At 41.7% G+C, this 12,312-nt stretch overlaps 1 protein-coding gene and 4 non-coding genes across 6 annotated transcripts; all 5 read left to right on the top strand.

Annotated features, from left to right (window-relative positions):
- The first annotated feature begins 3,222 nt into the window (after positions 1–3,222).
- LOC134442465 (large ribosomal subunit protein uL22) lies at positions 3,223–10,865 on the top strand. Of its 2 annotated transcripts, none has more exons than XM_063192624.1 (7): positions 3,223–3,285; positions 3,805–3,854; positions 3,958–3,998; positions 4,423–4,557; positions 5,085–5,183; positions 9,719–9,910; positions 10,786–10,865. In XM_063192624.1, the coding sequence occupies exons 2-7, from the start codon at positions 3,815–3,817 to the stop codon at positions 10,831–10,833; spliced, it is 555 nt and encodes a 184-aa protein (XP_063048694.1). In that variant the 5' UTR covers positions 3,223–3,285; positions 3,805–3,814; the 3' UTR covers positions 10,834–10,865. The 2 variants fall into 2 exon arrangements, with proteins under 2 accessions (XP_063048694.1, XP_063048695.1); XM_063192625.1 differs by lacking the exon at positions 3,223–3,285 and adding an exon at positions 3,321–3,435.
- Positions 4,123–4,194, top strand: LOC134442469 (small nucleolar RNA SNORD58). Its single transcript, XR_010033386.1, has one exon. It is a non-coding gene; the product is annotated as a small nucleolar RNA SNORD58 (small nucleolar RNA).
- On the top strand, positions 4,623–4,693 carry LOC134442467 (small nucleolar RNA SNORD58). The gene has a single exon (XR_010033384.1). It is a non-coding gene; the product is annotated as a small nucleolar RNA SNORD58 (small nucleolar RNA).
- LOC134442468 (small nucleolar RNA SNORD58) lies at positions 9,508–9,578 on the top strand. The gene has a single exon (XR_010033385.1). It is a non-coding gene; the product is annotated as a small nucleolar RNA SNORD58 (small nucleolar RNA).
- Positions 10,043–10,113, top strand: LOC134442466 (small nucleolar RNA SNORD58). The gene has a single exon (XR_010033383.1). It is a non-coding gene; the product is annotated as a small nucleolar RNA SNORD58 (small nucleolar RNA).
- Positions 10,866–12,312: the final 1,447 nt, after the last annotated feature.

Raw genomic sequence — 12,312 nt, 5'->3', positions numbered from 1 at the left:
CCCCTTGAGCCCTTCCAGGTGGGCCCCAGCCCACAGTTTGGGAATCACTGACAAGTGTTCTGTTATTCCAAATACATTTTAGGCAACTTATATAGGCCTATTCCAGGCCTAAACTAGCCTACAAGTGAAAAAGATATGGTCATGTTTGTCACAGATGCCACAAATGGACAGACCTTTATAGAAGAGACGCCATGTGTAGTCCAATAGCATTATGCAGTACAATGTAGTGAGTGTTTTGGTTGGTCGAGTATACTGTACGCCTCAACGCCTACTGGGTCATTTCACGTGAAATCAGACGCTTTGGGACCCGACCGACCCGGATTTCAATCATACTTGGTGTGCCTTTTTAGTAGCAAGGTAGCACCCCAGAACTGCATTGGTTTGGATCTGACACTAATATTAAGGGAGAAACAGACTAGGAAAGGTTCACATGTGAGGGTAGGACACTATACATTCAGCCTTGAATATATCAGTCAGTGTTAGTCACAAAAAGATGCCTGTGGTGTTATTTGAAAGCTCTTTTCTGGCTCTACATATTACACAATCAGCTTGGAATACAACAACTCTCAGAATATGAATTATGATAAATTGAAAAATTAAAAATTGAATATCTAAAAAAACTATATTTTAAAATGGCCAGTTCCTTGTCCAAACGTAGCCGGCAATGTCATTAGCAACACCTCAAATGCTGGTGTTCGGTTCTTTATTCATTTCAGAGAGAATTTGACTCAGAAATATGGCATCATACAGACCACTTACTAATAATATGGTAATACCATAGTAGCATCACATGACAAAACAAAAACAAAACAAAAATGGTCAGTTTCCATGGTCCCAGGTTTCAGAAACTAAGGCAGATGTCCATTTATACACACCAAATGATGATATGTGAATGTTTGAACATTCCTGTGTACCTGTGTCATCTTCCCTTTACCGTACTTTAAAGAGATAATCAATGGCTACACTCTCATTTTGTACTCTACCAGTGCATTTGAAGCAGCAGCTGTGTCTTTTGTAGATAATGTATAAGTACGTCCCGTTGCAGTTACAGGTTCCACTACCAGAAGCACATCCTGATGATCCATGACAAGTCTATCTGGTCTGAAGGGAAAAGCGAAGGATGGAGATGGTCCATGAGGTCCATGGTCCCTTTGATGCTTGAAAATGTAACACATTCCTTTACTGAGCTCACTCTTTCAACTCTGCCTTCTCTGAATGCTGAAAAAGGCCTAACTTCCACTGTGTCCATTGACAATGGGCAGAAGCTGTGTAGTTTTTGAGTACCTGGAATAGTTCTTGCAGATTCCAACCTTTTCAACAGGTTCTCAGCTTCATGATGGTACATCTCTGTTGTGGCAAACTGGCAATGGATGTTCTTGAGAGAGATGCACCATCATGAAGCTGAGAACCTGTTGAAGAGGTTTGAATCTGCAAGAACTATTCCAGGTACTCAAAACTACACAGCTTCTGCCCATTGTCAATGAACATTAGGCCATTTTCCGCATTCAGAGAAGGAGTTGAAAGAGTGAGCTCAGTAAAGGAATGTGTTACATTTTCAAGCATCAAAGGGTGTAGCTGTATATGATGGCAACTGGTGGCTAGCATGTGTTGAGGAATGTATGCTGAGCACTGGAGAGGTGAAACTGAACTTCCTGCATCCTCATGGACCATCTCCATCCTTCACTTTTCCCTTCAGACCAGATAGACTTGTCATGGATCATCAGGATGTGCTTCTGGTAGTGGAACCTAACTGCAACGGGACGTACTTATACATTATCTACAAAAGACACAGCTGCTGCTTCAAATGCACTGGTAGAGTACAAAATGAGAGTGTATCCATTGATTATCTCTTTAAAGTACGGTAAAGGGAAGATGACACAGGTACACAGAGAAGGAATGTTCAAACATTCACATATCATAATTTGGTGTAAATGGACATCTGCCTTAGTTTCTGAAACCTGGGACCATGGAAACTGACCATTTTTGTTTTGTTTTTGTTTTGTCATGTGATGCTACTATGGTATTAGGCCTACCATATTATTAGTAAGTGGTCTGTATGATGCCATATTTCTGAGTCAAATTTTCTCTGAAATGAATAAAGAACCGAACACCAGCATTTGAGGTGTTGCTAATGACATTGCCGGCTACGTTTGGACAAGGAACTGGCCATTTTAAAATATAGTTTTTTTAGATATTCAATTTTTAATTTTTCAATTTATCATAATTCATACTCTGAGAGTTGTTGTATTCCAAGCTGATTGTGTAATATGTAGAGCCAGAAAAGAGCTTTCAAACAATACCACAGGCATCTTTTTGTGACTAACACTGACTGATATATTCAAGGCTGAATGTATAGTGTCCTACCCTAAAATGTGAACCTTTCCTAGTCTGTTTCTCCCTTAATATTAGTGTCAGATTCAAACCAATGCAGTTCTGGGGTGCTACCTTGCTACTAAAAAGGCACACCAAGTATGATTGAAATCCGGATCGGTCGGGTCCCAAAGCGTCTGATTTCACGTGAAATGACCCTATTTCATTTTACTACAGTGATCTGTATGCTAGAATAAAATAGAATAGACTGGTCTTAATCGTCAGTATTTATCTAAACTTTACATTATGCATAATGAGATTGAAAGCAACTCACTTAGGCCTACTGTAACTGCGGGCATTTAAGAGGGATATACCGGGGCCTATATATGCTACAGAAAACATTGGAATATTAACAAAAATATATTCATAAATACCGATACAACACATATGGATATTTTCAACATGACATAGGCCAGAAGAATATAATAAATGCCTTTTAGGTCGTATAGGCCAAATGCAAAAAAGAAGAACTAAAAAAAGAGACCTGACACGCTGATACTGTAGAGCTACCGTATTTGCACATTAGTTGTGGCTACTGCATAGGGACTATTCTACTAATCACAGCCAGTATGGAAAAGTGGAAATTAAAACAGCAGTCCCTCCCAGTAGGCTATGGGGACCTAGGCCTATTTCTTGTGCTCAAATAGAGACTTTTTTTTTACCTCTTTGGCTCAAAGTTATGACTGGAAAATGTCAAAAGGCAGTAGGATAGGAAGACAAAGTAAATGTGCTCATAATATGCTGATAAGAAAACTGGTATAAAAGGCTCAAATAATGATTTTCAAGAAATCAAAGCGTATCCATTCCAGACTATTTGTGCAATCACGTTCCCAAACACATCTCGCGAGATGTCAGTGACGATTTCAACTCCCAGAATGCCCCTCCACTTCCTCTTCCCCGTCGCGGCCCGAGAATGTAAGTTCAGCTATGAAAACTGTGGTGTGTGAATGATCGAATAATCTCATCAAAATCTGAAACATCCAGTTGTAGAATGCTGGCATATTAAACATATCGCTTCTATATGCAATTTGGATCATAGTCCTAACAATATTTTTGTTTTCTTAAGTAAGGTTTTTGACATTTCCCATACGTGTCCGTCTAGTCCTTGTGTCGTATGCTAAACATGTCTTCGGGTTGCTTTTCTATAGACTATGAGCTAAAACACTGCTAGTTGTTGCGTTGCTGTTTTCGGAATTAGTAGAGCGTTTCACCTTGACAAACCCATAAAGCAACGGCTTGGTGTCTTTTGTTTTCGTTGAGGAAAGCCAACTGTTCTACCATTAAGCTGGCATGTATTGCTAGCCAAGATTGTAGCATTGGATAGCCAGCCTTGTCATGACGCCTGGCCTGAGCAATGCGATTGAAGTCTGTATATAGAAAATGAAGTCTAAAGATGCATTCCTCACACCGTCACTTTTCTTATGCTTATCTTAGATCTGCGAAGATGGTCCGCTACTCTCTTGACCCCGAGAATCCAACCAAGTGTAAGTTGAATGCTAACATCTTAATGCTGTAATGCTTAGCAGACATACTTCAACTTCCCGAGTTGTGTCTTGTCTCACGTTTGCGCTTTCTCCCTTTCTTTAGCATGCAAGTCTAGGGGTTCCAATCTCCGTGTTCACTTCAAGGTAAGTAGCCTACCAGTGTTATGTTCTCGTTTTGTTGTGAATAGTTTCCCGATAGAGGTGCAACACGCTTCCCTGCGATTCATGATGATGCGCTCACTCGCATGAAACTCAGTGATCATTCAGGTTGCGATGATGACAATCTTAGGACACCTTTGGAATTAACCATGAAAAGAACTAAGAAATGTATCTGAGCAGCCTGCAAACGTGGATTGTTTATTGGGTAGTAACTTTGAGCTGTTGTAGCTTTTAAGCTAACATAAACTAGGGCTCTCTTGTTAAAGGGAATTTGAAGAGCTTGCTGTATTAATCTCCATGTTTCAATACTTTTTTTGTTGTGGTAGTTGTATCTGCTCTCATAATGTGAGTTAAAGGCAGTGACTTCAGAGCCTGTTGTAATGTTTGTTTTGTCCTGTGTCTGTACCAGAACACCCGTGAGACAGCTCAGGCCATCAAGGGCATGCACATCCGCAAGGCCACCAAGTACCTGAAGGATGTCACCATCAAGCATCAGTGTGTACCCTTCCGCCGTTACAGCGGTGGTGTCGGCAGGTGTGCCCAGGTGGGTTTGTGTGTGTGATCAGAGAAATTATCGTTCAAATCGTTGAACTCGCACATACCTGACGGTTGCAATGATGACCATCTTAGGACACCTTTGGAATCAATCATGAAAACAAACCCAAACAGATCTGAGCAACTTGTCGGGACTTATGTGTTTGAGAATGTGTTAATTGTTTGTGGCTTATGTAATGTGGTTTGTTTTATGTGTTGCATGTTTTGGTCTTATTGCTAAGGTGTTAAATTGTACATGATTCAGTTGTGCATATCATGAATGTGTGGGCTCGTTTTTGATGTAGCAGTGCTGCTTTTGCTATGCCGTGCGCATCCACACTTTGCCACTTCAATGCGTTCTAACCAGAAAGAACCAATGAATTCTAACTAGGACGCATTGAAACTAGAAAGCATTCAAATGGCAAAATGTGCATGCTTGCTGAATAGTAAAATCAGCACTTCTCCATCAAAAACAAGCCCACTGTCTGGGGCGGTGGCCCATGTCTGACGTGCGTGTTGCTTCTGTCTTCCCTTCAGGCTAAGCAGTTCGGCTGGACACAGGGTCGCTGGCCCAAGAAAAGCGCAGAGTTCCTGCTGCACATGCTCAAGAATGCCGAGAGCAACGCTGAGCTGAAGGTAGGAGCGAGAACGGGTGCTCTGGCATGACTGACTGTGTAAAGGGTCTTAAAGAAGTTAATTGACACACGCCTGATGAATGACTGCAGAGGTTGAAAAGTTGTGTAAATATTCTGGGAGGCACAGTCTGTGTGGTGATGCTTTCACTTTGTTCAATGCGCTTTTGATCCGGCATCTAATGACCTTGAAGGGCGAGTACACGCAAGTCTGCTTTTTCTCTTCAGAATTCCCACGGGTCAAGGAATTTCAGTTTAGACTTCTGAATGGGGTAACTCTGGATTTTATTTATGTGCGTGGACAAAGATTATTCCTCCCTCGTTTGATATTTGTTCCATCTGCTGTTGACTGTATGGCCAGCGTGCTTCTGAAGTTAAACTGAACTTGTGGGTGATGGCACTTGTATCATTAGTTGGTGAGATGGAGTAAGTGGTTCTAGATATACATGGGGCTGGTTTATAGCGGTTATAAGTGTCTACAAAGTTGACTTCATACTTTATAGGGCAAGTGACTGTTCTGATCACTTCCACACCTATTTCAAATGCTCCTGCCATGCCTCTGTGAGCCTGTATTCTCCTGATTAATTTGATATAAACCCCTTGGTTGTAAACTAGTGTTGCACCGATACCATTTATTGGCCCCGATATCTGATACCTGGCTGTCAGTATCGGCCAATGCCACCCCATTTAAAATGTACATATATGGAGGGCTGCATAGCTACTACTTGGATGTAAATCATTGCATGGCTTTGTCAGGCTGCTGTCAACCTTTGTCAAACAGGAACAAGACTAATACAAAGTGAATCCCGCAGAACTTTTCTATACTTTTTAAATACCTCTATGAAATAACTTAGTTCAAGGCTGCGTTTGAGTGTCATTCAAGCATCAGTAAATGGTATATTGGTGCCCTATTTGTTGGTACTCACCGATACCACCATTTTAGTGCCGATCCGGACCGATACTGGTATCGGTGCAAGACTATTGTAAACCCTTGTATACAAATGGGGAAGTGACATTTGACCAATCAGCAGTGGTCTGGAGCCTGTCACTTTTTTTTTCACTCAGAAGTTGAGATTTGTGTGGCCAATAAAGGGTTACCTGACCTTTATCAGATGTGGTAGACGTAGTGTCCTGAGGCACTAGTACCATAGTAATCTATTGTTGTAGTCATTGCTTTGATGAACGCATTGATTGGCGCCTTGGGTGAATGCAAAACACTGTCTGCCTTGCTGCTAGCATTTTCTTATTTTGTTGTCAGTGTATATGATGACTATTCAGATTTAGAAAAACTGTAGCCAATGACCAGTCCATCAAATTCTGTCCTGTATTGAAATTCCCTTCTGAGTACAGAACTCCTTGTGCATTGCTTGCGTGATAGTTTAAAGCATTTATTTCTGCTTCGCTTCAAACTATCACGGTGGAAACGCACCGAGATATTGGCGCTCGCTTAAAGAAGAAATGAAACGAATATTAATTGTTGGAATTTTACAGTTTGTGCTGCATATTACAAAAGTTCCAAGCTTTGTGATTAAAACAAGATATTGTGTGTGTAATAATTTATAAAGGAAGTCATATTAAAACATGCTCAAAATGAGCAATATTTTGTCCAGTAGTGCGAATTTATTGTCTTATGCGTGACGTCATAAGGTTGACGCAGTCCAACTCCGAACCCACAAAGTTATAGTAATCAATGGCGGCGTCTATGGCTAGTAAATCAAAGCACAGTGGAAAATATTGTGTTCATGGCGGTCCAAATGGTACAGGTTGCAACAAGTACAAGCTTCACTGAAGGCATCTCTCTGCACAAGTGTCTTTAAGTCAAAATTACTGGAACTGTTGCTGACAAGGAGAAGGCAAAACAACGCTGATCGTGTAGGAGGCATCGGCTTTTGAAGTGACCTAGATCAATGTTGTGCTCCGGGCGTTTTCCACCCCTCCTGTTGTTTACCTTAAAAAATCTGGAGACCGTGGACATGGTTGGAAATACACTCCTAGGCTACCACAAGCAGTGTCTATGGATAGCAGGTGTGCTGACGGATATCTCTAGCTCGAGTGCGACCACGGGTGAGTCTGGCCGACAGCCACTTAGCAGGATAGCAGCATGCTAAAGATGCTATTCCTCTCTGCCATTGTAGCACCCTAGTACTAAGGGTCCTCGGTCAATGCGCTGCGGGTCGAGGTGTTTCGTTACGACTACATGGCCGTCGGTCGTGGAGTTATTGCTTTATATACAACGAAATCGCCCCAGCATCCGAGCACGAACATCTATGTTGTGTAGTTATGACTCTATCCATGGCCGGCGGTCGTGCAGTTCTTGTGTTATGAAACAACAGCCCCTAAGCACGAACATCTGTGTCAAAATATACCTACCGACTTCCAAATGGTCGCTTAATGATGGGTATAACGCCATTGTTTATTAAGATTACATTAAAATGCTATTGAGCTACTTAAGCATACGTTTTTAAAGTAGCTGATAGTGCAATTTCGCTAGGTTTCAACATGTCAAAGACAGAGCAGCAGCCAAAGCATCGTCCCCCCCCTTGTCACGTTGCCATAAACAAAAAAAACAAGTATGCCGCGCTGGTTGATCTATAAGTTGTCGGCATAATAATTGAGATAACGCCATTGTTTAATAAGATTTTAAAGCTGGCTTTCAAAGTGCCACTTCGGTTTCAACCTGTCAAAGACAGCGCGGAATGTCACATGATCTGAGAAACCGGCAGCTGGCTGGCACCCTAACATGCTCCCATATTTTCCAGTTTACCACAGCACATACAGCCTACACTAATAGTGTCATATGATTGATAATATCTTAATAATGATCAGCGTGTAGCCTTCGTGTAGCCTAGTAGGAGCGCGGTGCTGTTTTGTGCCCGTCGATCCTGTGTTGAATATGGCATCTTTCCAACCCATATGGCATATGGTGGTGCATCATCAAAGAAAAGTCTACTCGGCTTATTTGTGAGGCTTATATTCAACGTGAGTTTTTGTCACATAATGTTAGAGGTGTGTTCTTTCGACATGTCGATATTTGTATCTTAATGTTGGTTCCTTTATGAGATATGGGTCCTTCAAATGTATGATATTTCCGCAGCCAACCATACTCGCAAAAAGAGGGTGTCAACCGCATGACGTCACGCCCCTGTAAATATTGTCGCACCAAAGGCACGGTTTTAAGTTGCCGTTTCAACAAGTTATGTCCGGAAAAATTATTTAAAGTTGGATTGATGTTTTAGAAATAGGCCCAATATTTAATGTGAATAATAGATGAATATTCGTTTCATTTCTTCTTTAATGTGTCTGGGAGCATCACAAGTCCGAGAGGTTCACGGGCTGCCTTGCGCACTGCTGTCAGCTTCCACATTCTATCTGCGGGCAGCAGCCATTCATTTTCAATGGAGCCCGTTCATTGAACGCGGACGTCCGTTCTATTTTCAAGGAGCATCACAGACATGTCCGGTCTGCGGGGCCTGGCGTGTGCCGCGCTTCCACCGCATTCCTGTGTGCAGGGCTTGATCTGTTTTCATTTATTATACCGGTAACCGTTTCGGACTGATACCGGATATGTGAAGTGGACGTCTTGCGCTTGTGGTGTGTAAGCACTGTCAGTGTGAGGGTAGTCGAGACCATTAATTGGTAGTGATTAACTTAAATGCAACTTGAATGCGTTTGTTCATGTGCTGTTCCTTAAAAGCACAGGGCACAAGTTGGGGCTGGGGAAATACCCATCTGCATGGCCTAAAACGCACCTCACAATCGAGTCCTTATTTTTATCCATGTGTTCATTTGGATTTTAAAAATCTGCATTATAAAAAAAGAATTAGCATGTGGGTAAGCAGCGCCACATGGACTCAGGTGGGGACATGTTTGGACATGTCCTATACCAGTTAACTGTTGCTGAAGCTGACGTTTTGTACCTAGCAGATTGAATTGTCATACAAATGCTCGTACTTTGTGTGAATCCACTGTTGAATCCAACTGTGCTTGGTCAACAGTTTAGTCAACTGAGAGGGTTTTCTGAAAAGTGCTTTTAGTAATTGTATGCAGTTTGCATGTGTCATTTGTGGCGTTTCCAGGAAGCAAGCATATTGGCATATTCTGTTGACTGAGTTGTCTCCAGGCACTGGTTTCACGCCGAAGATCTTGTTTTAATTTCCCACCTGCCGCTGTCATTGTACAACTTCTCAGTTTTTATGTCTTGAGGACAAATTGTTTGCTCCACAACTGGACTTATTGTATTGTTAAGTGTGTTGTGATATGCACAAAAATCTCAACATTAACCCGAAACGCATCCATCTATTTTTTATCTTGTGGTGGCGACGACTTGATTGCAATGATGACAATCTTAGGACACCTTTGGATAACCCATGAAAAGAACTTTTTGTTTAAACTGAGCAATCAAGTTGCCTTTTTTTTTTTGCTTGTTTCCTAGTTGCGCCTCCATTGCCTTGTGTGCTATATGCAACCCACTTACCACCTGTGACTTTGTGTCTCTGTCTGTCTCTCTCTCTCTGTCTGTCTCCCTCCCCCCGGGCGCAGGGTCTGGATGTGGACTCCCTGGTGATCGAGCACATCCAGGTGAACAAGGCCCCCAAGATGCGCAGGCGTACCTACCGCGCCCACGGCCGCATCAACCCCTACATGAGCTCCCCGTGCCACATCGAGATGATCCTCACAGAGAAGGAGCAGATCGTGCCCAAGCCAGAAGAGGAGGTGGCCCAGAAGAAAAAGGTGAGGGACGGGGTTGGACTAGCCTGGGAAATCCCATACTGCCTTTAGCTCTACAGTCTGACGAGCTGACGTGACTTGTGATTTGAAAGCCCGTTGTGTCCTTCAAAAGAATGTACTGCACACACCTGACTGTTGCAATGATGACCATCTTAGGACACCTTTGGATTCAATCATGAAAACAAACCCATACAGATCTGAGCAACTTGTCAGGCATTCTGGTGCAGTCTTTATAAATCAAAGGTGTTGAGTACATGATCTGGTTTATGATATCTGTTTGTGTGATTGGGTGATCTTGATTGAGTTACAATTGTATATTTGACCACCAGTGATGATGCATAGCTTGAGTAAACAGAATTAGACGGTGTCCAGATTAGTGAAGGCTTTTGCTAATCAGCCACTCTTTAATATTTATTTCAAATCTCTTAATACCTATGCAATCCATTGTCGGGAGCTAACAACTTAAAACTCCTTTTCAAGTTAATTACTGAAAACCTGAAAGACCAGTTTCATCTGTTGAAACCGTTATACACTCAGGAATGTTGATGCTGAATGATGACTGGTTGAAATGCTTTGTGACTAGACATGCATTATTGGACAAGGCACATTTTTTGGACAGCAGTCAAACGGAGGGTGGGGGGAGTAGGGTTAAGTAGCTGCAGTCATCTCCTTAGTGGCAGATGGCAGAGTATGACAGAAAGCTAGTGAAGTCGATGCCTGAACTAACCAAATGTTTTCGTAAGTTATTGAGTGCTGAATGTAGGACCCTCATTTTTCAGTTACTGAGATCACTCAGTCCTGCAAATGGAAGGACACACTCGCACTGTTATAACTATCTGATATAAATACTAAAATGATTCCTTTCTATCTTTTTCCAGGTTTCTCAAAAGAAGCTGAAGAAGCAGAAACTGATGGCACGGGAGTAAATGTATATAAAATAAAACCATTCGTACCCAAAGATCTGTCTGTTGTATTCACTTCCAAGATGATGATACAGTTGTAATCGGATATGGTATGTTTAATTCAAGTGTTAAAAATTGGAACTATGGAATTTGGGGCTCAATTACCATTTTCAGGTTGACCACAGTGGTGCTGTTGCCCGTTCCCACAAACTAAGTGTTGAACTGGACCGGCTTTTATGCCAGGCTCCAAACTTTTACATATGTGCCCATGAACCTGCTGCCGTTCGCATTGTTTTTCTTTTCGCATTGGGAACCAACATGGCAGTTCCTAAATGCTCTGACTTGTCATTAATATGTGATCTGGTTCAAGTTTCGAAGCCTGGAATGGGCACTGGCACAGTTCTCTAGCGGTGAGGTACAGTGTGTAGTATGGTGTCCAGAGTAGGTATTGCAACTGCTGCTCGTTAAAGTTGTGCTGCCAATTGGCAAATTGTTTTTATTCTTAAACATTAACAAAATATTAAAGTATTTAGTGATGGCCAAAGTACAGTAAGTTTTCTAGCTATAAATGTTTATGAAAATTGAAAATGGCAGACATGGAGAAGATGCACCTTTTCACGTATGAAGTCCAGCCATAATGAATAATCAGAATTTAAAGATGCACTTATACATCTATATTTTCTAAACTCTGATACAAGTGATAACGTTGAATAGACAACGCAGAGGGTGAATTGTGTAGGAAAAGGAGTGCAGAGATTGTCCGTCCCTTCAATTGTGCATCAATGTTTCAACCTTGCGCGATAAGAGCACTGGTGGTTCAATCCGAGAGTTTGGATTGAGATTACTCACTTTCTTCACGTGTCTGCTCGTCTTTCTGTCTCCCACACTCAAACATAATAGTCAGGGTCATTTTTCCAAAAAGTTGACACCTGAAGGCAAATCATGTTAATTTTCGGCATACAACTGATTTAGGGGTATTCAAGGGTGCTGAATCCAAATCTGCCGTATGCCGGACGCAAAAATGTATCGAAATGCCTCAAACGGGCAAAATCCAATATGGCCGCCGCCACCGTGTTAAAATCCTGCAATCACTTTTCTTTTGAACTAAATAAGGTATGAATTTGAAAATAGCACTTATTTTTATGTTTTCAGACATGGGGAAAGCCATTATGTCATCACATTTAAGCTCAGATTGGAGGAAAATGCTTATGTCATTGGCTGGCAGCCATTTTAAAAGCAGAGAGCCTCATATTGTCAATGATTTTTAACATTTTTACTAATCTTTCAAGATCCACAGAAAAAAATGCTCTTTGTCTCTGTGAACACAAATACTACAGAAAACTGCACTGAACTGTCTACTTGTCTACTCACCTGAAAAAAGAAGTTTGTGTCTACCTTTTTCCATTCTTTAGTTATGGGCAGTAGAACATGGGATGACACCACAAAAAAGCACAGATTTTTGACCCCAAAATACTGCACTTCACACTGCCCATATTTTTGCTT

This window comes from Engraulis encrasicolus, unplaced genomic scaffold, assembly GCF_034702125.1.
Source record: "Engraulis encrasicolus isolate BLACKSEA-1 unplaced genomic scaffold, IST_EnEncr_1.0 scaffold_166_np1212, whole genome shotgun sequence".
NCBI lineage: Eukaryota > Metazoa > Chordata > Actinopteri > Clupeiformes > Engraulidae > Engraulis > Engraulis encrasicolus.
The sequence above is the reverse complement of the archived record's forward strand: the minus strand, read 5'-3'. Positions and strand labels throughout refer to the sequence as shown.

What these genes read in the sequence shown, in the direction of transcription:
- LOC134442465 (XM_063192624.1), top strand. Translation starts at nt 3,815, where the DNA reads ATGGTCCGCTACTCTCTTGACCCCGAGAATCCAACCAAGT. An exon ending in ATCTCCGTGTTCACTTCAAG is followed by an intron (nt 3,999 to 4,422) that starts GTAAGTAGCCTA and finishes TGTCTGTACCAG; the next exon opens with AACACCCGTGAGACAGCTCA. An exon ending in AGAGCAACGCTGAGCTGAAG is followed by an intron (nt 5,184 to 9,718) that starts GTAGGAGCGAGA and finishes CCCCGGGCGCAG; the next exon opens with GGTCTGGATGTGGACTCCCT.